The sequence below is a fragment of the Symsagittifera roscoffensis genome, chromosome 2, assembly GCF_963678635.1.
Source record: "Symsagittifera roscoffensis chromosome 2, txSymRosc1.1, whole genome shotgun sequence".
Classification (NCBI taxonomy): Eukaryota; Metazoa; Xenacoelomorpha; order Acoela; family Convolutidae; genus Symsagittifera; species Symsagittifera roscoffensis.
The window spans coordinates 10,025,027-10,034,820 of NC_087063.1; the positions used below are offsets into that span (position 1 = coordinate 10,025,027).

Sequence of the window (9,794 nt, forward strand, 5' to 3'; positions counted from 1 at the left end):
AATTTCAAATTTTGCATAGTTATTCAAATTTTTTTAATCAAAATTTTGTGAATTTTTTAACCATACAATTTTGTGGATTTTTTTAATATCCAAGTTCGTTGAAAATTTTTAAAATGACAGAAAAACGCCATTTATTGGAAACTAAAAGCAATGGAGCAGTCGCATTTGGACCCAAGATTTGCAACTTCTGAGAGTACTCACAGCACCCAACTACAGGGTTGGGAACTTCAAGTTTTGAGGAAGTTCAAATTGAAATTCTCAATTTTTAAAAAAAAAAAAGTGACATATCTCCAGAACTACAAAAATTTGAGCACTCATATTTGGAGGCAAAAATTGCAACCCCTGAGAGTACTCTGACAGCCCCTAACATCAGATTAAAAATTGCAAACTTAATTGAATTTAAGTTTTCTGAAAACTTTTTTGAAAAGAAAAACACAAAAAACGTCATCTCGAAGACTAACACGATTAAAGCACTCACAATTGCAGGAAAAACTCGCAAACCCTTGAAATGCCCTGACAAAGCCTCAATATAGAGATAGGAATTTAAATTGTCTTTATCTAATTCTTTGAACATTTAAAAAAAAAAGAAATTACAAACGTCACATCTCGGAAACTAAAAGCATTTGAGCAGTTGCAATCGGATGCAAAATTTGCAAAATGAAACTCCTGAGAATACCCTAGCAGTACCCCAGTACAAGTTTGAGATTTTCAATGCTTTTTAAATATTATTCATATTTATATTAAATTTTTAAAAGTTTTTAAAATCTAAGTTTTCTGAAAAAAAAAAAAAAAAATAAAACATATCACGTCATATCTCAAAAACTACAAAAATTTGAGCGGTCATATTTAGAGACAAGATTCGCAATTCCTCACAGTGCCCTCACAGTTTCACACTACATGATTGAGATCTTCAAACTTATTTATTTTTTTAAATCTAAATTTTGGAAAATTTTTGAAAAATTCTAGAAAACGTCATATCTCGAAAACTACAAGGATATGAGATGTCATATTCAGAGGCAAGATTGGCCACCAATGTGACTACCATCTCAGTTTCCAAGTACAGGATTGAGATTTTCAAAAATTTTGAATTTTTTTCAAATCTGTTTTTTGAAAATTTTTGAAATTTTCAAAATTGAACGTTACTAGAGATTTTTTGAAAAATCTCGAAAATTGCCGTATCTGAGGCCTGGGTTATTCCCCAGGCCAAATTTGCAACACCTGGGGAAGCCCTGACAGCATCCATATATTGGGTTACTAATTTCAAACTTGGTGAAATAACCACTGAATTCAAACTCGAAAAAAAATCTTAACCATTGCAATATACGATATAGCTTAAACGTGAAAAAAATAATGCAGAAATAATACGCTGAAAAAAACTTACACATGGCGAGATAGTAAAGCTCGCATTTAAATATATAATATATTTTGATAGCCTAGCTTTCCTAAAAGCTCAGCTCTTCTCAGTTTTTTATCAAACTTTCTTTGATTATCAGTTATGCTCAAAAAAGATCAATAAAAAACGTACCCTAAGTTCATCTTAATGTACCACTCGGATTATTGCAACAAGCCTTGCTTCATAACCGGCCAATCAGAGTCAATTCAACCAAGGAAAACTTCGAATTGGAGCATTTCACGGGTTCAATGAGCGAACAAAAAATTTAACATAGAAAAGTTTTCCCAAATTCAAATAAGGCGTCTGAAACCTCGCCAGATCTTTAACATAAACTGGCGAACTGTGGGGACTTTATTGATAAATGTTTTGATGTTACAAAACAATTTTCAACAATTGCATTTCGAAGAAAAATATGTCATTTTCAAGATTCTTTTAAGATTGACAATTTTTAGGAAATCATTTTTTTGGAGTGCCCAAATTAGGGTGCCGGACATCACGCCGACGGGACTTCAAGCCGAATCATAAAATTAGGGACTTCAAGCCGAAAATTTTCTCATTAAGTTATGAAACATGATTATTTTGGGAACTTTTTTTGAAGAAATTTTTCAGTTTCATGATCTTTCTTTACCAGTTTTTGGCTTTTCCATAAAATTTGCGCCCCTAATAGATATTTAGGAAAGTTAAAAACTAAAACAATGTTGAAAGCAATTTTTTTAGTTTATAATTTATGCATTTTAAAAACCGGCTGATATTATTAACGGATGCCACGCCTAAGTGATGAGTTGTCATGAGTAACCCTTATTATGAACTAAACTTGCCTAAATTTTTGAAAAGCAATACTTTACAGATGAATAAATAGTGATTTGAGGTGCTTGTGTAGTTTGAATTTCGGCCTGAAGTGCCTTCGGCTTGAAGTCTTGTCGGTTTGTTGCCCTAGACCCCGGAAATTCTTCATGCGTATAATATGTATATCACAATCGTTTCTTAAGTAAAACACAATTCTAGCATATAAGGTTGGCCAGTCAATAAGCAGAATGTTCTAAGAGCAGAATGGGTCCAGGAGCAGAAAAACAGAAAAATATCAACTTTTATAATTAATCAGTAAATTAAGTCTTAATGATTTCAATTTTCAACAGATAACATAACGTCCATTGAAACTACTAATTTCATTTTGCAGTGTACATTTTTTTCCTTTTGTGCAGATCATTTGTTGTTTTCTTATTGTGATATATTGATTATTTTCAGCTCTACACACAACTGTGTAGGAAACAATCCTGCTGTTGACCTTGACCGTCAATTTGTAAATGTTTCTTTACTGGGGTCTTATGCACTAAACGGCCCAAAATCAAGGTTTATATCTAGAGTTGAAACTTATGCGGTCGAATCTGATTGGCTAATATTAGCCATTCAAATACAAGAAACCTGTTCAGGCAATTCAATCAAAACTTTCAGCAGCTAAAATATTAGCCGAAATTACCAAAATATGAAACAGTATAAATTTTTTTTCAACCAACTGAAATTTGGCCCGGACAAAAAACATTTCGTAAAGTTGTTTCAGCAGAATAATTTTTTTTCTTAATTTTGGTTATTTCGGCCAGCAATTTAATCTGCTTGATGTTTTAATTAAAATCCGGTCCATGTTGTTTGAGTGTCTGATTAGCCAATCAGAACCAACCTTACTACTTTGAGTTCAAGAAATGTATAAATACCGATTTTGCATAAGACCCCTTTACTGTCTTGTCTGTTCTCAACTGCTACTGTACTGCATTTTTGCACTGAGCTAAATTATGGAAGTTTAGCTCAGTAATCGCATCAGAAACTACCTTCTAAAATGGGTTTTCTTCATACTGGGAAAATTGCTCTCACCCTCATAGAAAGCACCTGAAAGTGGCTTCAGGTACTTTCTATGATGGTTGGAGCAATTTTCCCAGTATGAAGAAAACCCATTTTAGAGGGTAGTTTATGATGTGATTACTGAGCTAAGCTCCCATACTTCGTACAAAGTACATTTACAGTAGCAGTTGAGAACAGACAAGAATGCTCGTATATCAGAGCAAAGCCCTGAATGTTCAGACTGTCCCTTACTCCATATCGATCAGTTTTTGGGGAAAAAAACATTGAAAAATTATCAATTTTGGACAAAATTAAAAATCAAGTGTGAAAAAACCATGTTACAATATTATAACGACCGATTAGCTTAGCAAGCCTCAATTCAATTTGGAGCGAGTTTTTTGTGCGGGATAACTTGTTACACAAATAGTTTGCGTTACGCTTTCAGCATTGTGAATAAAATCTTCAAAGAACGCATAACTTAGTAAGTCCAGAGCATGGCCAAATTGACAATTTTTTAACTCCCAGAACTTTTCGAAAAATGATCGGAGGTAAAATATCTTTTCAAATTGGATTTCAGAGAGTCGATATCTTCAATGTGGTTAAAAAACGCCTTAAATATACAAAAAAAAAACGTTTTTTCAAATTAATGTCATTTTTTTCCGCAATATATGATAAAAAGATCTGAACAAAAATTAGAAGTTAGGCATATTCGAGAGTCATAGTTAAATAGGCAACAACAGCTTTTGTAGAAATATGACTACAAAAACTTAAAAAAAAACATTAAAAAATCAAAATTCATTTTTTTAAATTGTTTTGGCAGAAACTCCAAAAATGAACTTTGATCGAGCAAAACTAAATTTTCACATCTTAGAGCAGGGGCACAATTAGATATAACAGCCTTTTAAAACCTGCTCGCTAGCTTTATTCGCTCGAACTTAGGCTAAAAATCAATAACTTAAAACCTGTTTTTCTCGATACTGGGACACTTTTTGAAAAATTCTTTAGGATGGTTCTAAACACGATTGAAAGGGCTTTGATATGATAAATAACTCAACCAATCCAATGATTATTTGCGGCACGTTGAAAAAACTATAAAACAACAAAGTTCCTCCCCATTTTAAATGGTTGGAGCGAAAACTGTAACAAAATTGGTTCCATGAGTAAGAAAAATGCACGTTAAATCAGCATCGAAACAAAACACACAAATAAATGCGAAGCTTCGTTTCGCAAACACTGGCGAAAACACGACAAAAACAGCTTTATTAAGTACAATAAGAGCATAAATAAGCCTCGAATTAGCAAAAGTTCGAGATTCGAACCTGCAACCTAGAGATTAAGAGTGACGCACACTAACCACGGAAACTTCTTACTAAGTTGACGCTAGTGTAAGTTACAAAGCAGACAATTCTTGACGGAGACACGTTGCGCTGAAAAAAAAAGTTTTTGGTAAAAACTTCAAAACCTAAAAAGTTAGGTCCCCCTCAAAACAATTAAATATAACATTTTTGCTCCTCAAACGACTCAAAAAGAGGCCTCCAAACCGATATAATAAAAGCCGAAACCTTTTTAGCCTAATAAACAGAATAGCAGAAAAAAATCATCCGTACTGAAACACAAAAGCTCGAAAAAAAGTTTGCATTCGAAACTACGCAATATTAGCTGAAGACACCGATATCATGCGCCAAAACCATTTAACAGAAAAAAAAACAAAAAAATGCATAAAACTAAATTAGAATTGGCAAATTTACACAAATTCCACAAAATCAGAGTTGGTCGCCTTAATCTATAGAATGAATTTCACTTATATTTTAAATTGCTTTTATAAGAAAAAGAATGATCCTTTGAAGGACCTCCATGCTTTGGACATATGATCCTCGATTTTCCCCAAAAAATTATAATTTTCAAATAAAAAAAAACAAAGTTCATTCGGAATGTTATGAAGGTGTGTTTTACCACTAGATAACGTGCGAGGCGCCTGAATGATGTTGAGGTTCCATGATAAAGCGAGGTCAATTTCTTACAGATCTACAAAAAAGTCTTATATTCTCAAGTAGCTCGCTTTACTTCTAGACCAGGTGGAAAGGGTCCTGAAAGATTTCGAGGTTCTATAAAAGGGCAAGGTATACATAAATACGTAGTTCCATTGACAAAAAGAACACAAGGTCCGGTCGGACCTCGCACCTAGGACCTGTCACGTAAACAAACAGTTAAAAATGAGGAAAAATCCGAGTTCCCGATTATAAATCATTTGCTCTTCCAAGTGAAATAATAGATCAGTTTAAATGATTTGTAATTTATTTTGATTGACCATATATGCCTCAAGAGTATTTTCCAGTAATTTGAATTTATCAAGCCATAAACAAAACGACAGAAATTGAACCTTTACAATGAAGCCAAAAATATAATACTTTTATGTTTTTGAATGTGTGTTTGATTTGTCGGAGACATATCGCGCCGAAAAAAAAATGTTTTCATTAAAAACTTTTAAACCGAAAACAAATTAACTCCCCTTAAAACAATTAAATAAAACTATTTTGCTCCTCAAGCGACTCAAAAAGAGGCCTCTGAACCGATATATTAAAGCGTTAAAACTTAATCAAAACAGGAAAAATGAACAAAAAAAAATCACCCATATTGAAGGATTCATAAGCTGAAGACACCAATATCATGAGCCAAAACCGTTTAAGCGCAAAAAAAACAAAAAAAATATAACTAAATTAGACTCCGTAAATTTAGTCAAATTTCAATTAGAGTAAAAACTGTTCAAATCAAACTAAAGCTCATGCTTTATAAAGTAAGCTGATAAAAAACCGTTCCAGATTTTAAAAAAAACGGAAGCCGACGATAACTAGGACAAAAACCACAAATCCGAAAAAATCGTTCTTTCACAAAAATTCTTCGAGAAAACCATTATTGGCTGAAACAGACACCGCCTAATTACTACCTATATGATAGTAGTTTTACTTAAACTTTTATTAAATTGAGCGTGTCAGCTATTGAGGGTAAAATTCACTATTCCTACTAAAATTGACCATTCTGTGAACAAAGTTGTTTACAGGGAAAACAGTCTAGCACCCGATTGCAACAACCTTGCTTATCGCAATGATAATAATATATATCCTATAATCTGCGGAAATCGATCTCTTATGAATAAGTTTCAAATAACACAAGTTGCGCTTTTGGAAAGAGAAAAACTCATAAATCTATTTCTATTAGTAACCGAGTGTCCATTCTCGAATAATTGCACTCGGGTAATTCGCATTAAGTTCACATTACCTGAACTTAAAAACTTCCGGTAATTTGTGGAGGATTACACCTGTCTACGAAAACATTTTTTTACAAATTTATAATTTTCACTTCAAAATAGGAATACTAGCACCTACAGAAGACAACACGGATCTGACACTAAGAGCTAAAAATGCGTTATCCGAGTTTGATTTGAGCCACAACTGTTGTAAATGTGGTATCAAGTTTTTCTGCTCAAAAAGTTTTTTCTGTGACCTCACTTTACAGATTCTTTGCAGCACGACCATCAATTTCTCTAGCAGCTGCGATTCTGGATTCGAATCTTGCAATAACTTCGACAACTTCTCGGAAATTAAATTGTCCAATGAAGACGGGAGGGCCTCGTTCGGTTCTAAATTAGAATCCAAGGAGAGTTGCACGAACACATCCAACAGTGCTGAAAACTCTGCTGGCTTGTGGGTATTTAACAGAAATGATATGTAGCTAGCACCTCGTATTTGAGCAAACAAACTCTTCGACTCTGTAAGATTGAGCTCTTTCTTCAATTGAGCAGCTGATTTTATCAACCTGTAAGTATCGTTACAAGTCTTCATTAAAACTAGAACCGACAGCAGTCGGTTTTTCGGTTCTTCGCTTGAACAGAGCTTTTCTGGGTTACTTGAAGTAACTTGATCTTCAGCTTTTGAGTCCATACTTTTAAATATCACTTCACTAAAATTTCGCAGCAAAGAACTCGGATATGAGCTAGAGGTTTCTGATTTTTCAGAAAAGTACAATATCCAGTAGACAAATTGTAAAATTGAGCACTCCAAATCTGCTGATAAAACAGGGTTCAGATTTGAATCCGACAATATAAGGCTTTTGACAGTAATGGACATTAGATGGTTTGATTTGCTTATGATTTCTTCTATACTAGGAAGAGTTGTATCTTTATACGCTTCGAACTGTATTTTATTTATCCAATCGAACTGTCTGGTTAAAATCTCGGCGCTGGTAAATTTTGAAGTTTTCGTAACTTCATTTTGGATCAAATCACAGTGCGTTCCTCTAGAAACAAGTTTTGCTTTAGGTTTTGTTCCCGAAAAACTTTTGGTTACGACCTGACTACTCGTTTTTTGTTGTCTAAGCAGATTTTTTAGCCGTCCATTGGCCGAGGTAAGTTGGGTTTGCACTTGCGAATTTTTACTTTCAAGGTCAGTTATTTTACCTTTCTGTCGATCACATGTATCTTTCAACATGTTGAAACTTCCTTGAAGGCGCTTGATTTCCGCATTTTTCTCCCTCAGTTCTTTTTCCAGCTGAGAAATGTTAGATTCCATCTGTCTTTTGCAAAGATTAATCGCCACTGAAATCTTCTCGTGAACTGAAGAATCGAAATTATGTTTCACTTCGTAAAGTGACGCTTCGAAATTCACAACTCGCTTCTCTTTCTCAGTGAGCTGCACTGAAAAACAGTTCAACTCCTCTTCTCTCTGTTCGACCACTTTCGCTCTTCTTAAAATTGTCTCTTCGAAATCTTTCTGTCGTTTTGCTTCCTGTTTTAACTTCTCACTTATTCGACAAAGTTCCTCGTAGACGGCAACATGTGTTTCGCTATTCACATCATTGCAGCAAAAGTTAGCATTGGGCGCAATATGAATACTATCAAGATCCACATCGCCATAGTGAGAAACATATTTAGAGTGACCTTTGTTTACGTCAATCGTAAGAGGTTCTGTTAGTGTTAAGTCGGTTTCTGAAGTATTTGCTGATGACAGGATTGATGAATTGAGCTCAAAATCAGAATTCATGTCTAAACTGAAAAATAAAGGAAAACAGTCAAATTAAAATTCTCTTCAATATGACACCCGGGTTGAATATTCTACCCGGGAAAAAATTCCCCTATCTTACAGCTTATAAGATTTGCTGGAAACTTCCGCTATCTTACGTCTTTCCAATCTTGTAACATTCTTAGCACCGGCTTCTTCCTTTTCCCACCCACTTCACATAAGCATCATTTTTTTGGTGTAACGAGGGGTTTTACAAGGTTAAACTTGAAGAACAAATATATGTTTCTCATGCCAATTGTAACATTCAGCAGATATGAACAAAAAAGTAAAATTTTGCAGCGGGGTAGGGGGGGGGGGGGGGAGCCTTAGCATCTAATTCCGTATAAACTTGCTGGATTCTTACAGAAGTTTTAGATAGCGGCTTTTGGTCAACCCGGTCAAACAAATTTACAAACATAGCCAACTGACAGTTGGAAAAGAGTAATGAACGCAAGAAAACTGAAAAAACGAGATTTGATTTTTCAAAAATCTCCAACTTTGAAATTTCGAAAAAAAATTAGATGGCCTTGAAGCTCTTTGAATTTGTAGAGCAAATTATGATGGACACTTTTCTGCTATAGTAAACCCAATTTGAGAAAACTGGATCAATAGGTAAAACTTTTTTTCCCTGGGAAATCTGATAATTATTTCCATTTTCAAACTTAGAAACCAATCACATTTTTCGTGATCTTTACAATTTTGCTGTTTGATAGTGGAGTTTGCCTTCTTTTTAACAATAGAATAAAAAAAAATTTACAAGTCAAACCGCAAAAAAATCAAAATTGAGCGTGAACAAATTTTAAGACTGTCCTGAAAAAAAAAATCAGCAAGACCTATATAAGAGTCTTCACTACGTTCACTACTCTCAATAATTAGTTTTCGCACAGAAGCGAAGTTCTACATCGCACACAAGCAAAAATATGACCGATATCGCTACTGGGAAAACTGAATGAGTAAAACATTGAGTCTACAAAATTTCTCAAGTGACCCACGCCAATTATGAGTCTACATAATTGCTGAGTGACGCAAGCCAATTATGACGCATTAGCACTTCCAATCAATCCAAAAAAAAATTACCAACTAACATGCCTCAATTTATAGAGCGGACGCATTTTGACTAATACACGAAAAATTTCATTAAAAACATCCGACCCTGCCCAGGTTCGAACCCTCTTATTTTGTTGAGGGTCTCCTTCCCTACCTCTACGCTACAGGTCCATGATACCTTGAAGCTTAAGTGCTATTTGTAATTTAATAGTCTGAGTTAATATTCTTAGCATTGACTGTACTTTAAAGGTTATTGATCTTAACAAATTTCATTGCAGCAAAAGTTAGCATTGGGCGCAATATGAAGACTATCAAGATCCACATCGCCATAGTGAGAAACATATTTAGAGTGACCTTTGTTAACGTCAATCGTAAGAGGTTCTGTTAGTGTTAAGTCGGTTTCTGAAGTATTTGCTGATGACAGGATTGATGAATTGAGCTCAAAATATGAAGACTATCAAGATCCA

The 9,794-nt window shown here is 34.2% G+C and overlaps 1 protein-coding gene across 1 annotated transcript; it reads right to left on the bottom strand.

Moving 5' to 3' along the window:
* Positions 1 to 6,563: 6,563 nt before the first annotated feature.
* LOC134839287 (coiled-coil domain-containing protein 138-like) lies at positions 6,564 to 8,276 on the bottom strand. Its single transcript, XM_063854787.1, has one exon. The coding sequence runs from the start codon at positions 8,260 to 8,262 to the stop codon at positions 6,580 to 6,582; it is 1,683 nt and encodes a 560-aa protein (XP_063710857.1). The 5' UTR covers positions 8,263 to 8,276; the 3' UTR covers positions 6,564 to 6,579.
* Positions 8,277 to 9,794: the final 1,518 nt, after the last annotated feature.

Coding starts and splice junctions, on each gene's coding strand:
- LOC134839287 (XM_063854787.1), bottom strand. CDS start 8,262: ATGAATTCTGATTTTGAGCTCAATTCATCAATCCTGTCATCAGCAAAT.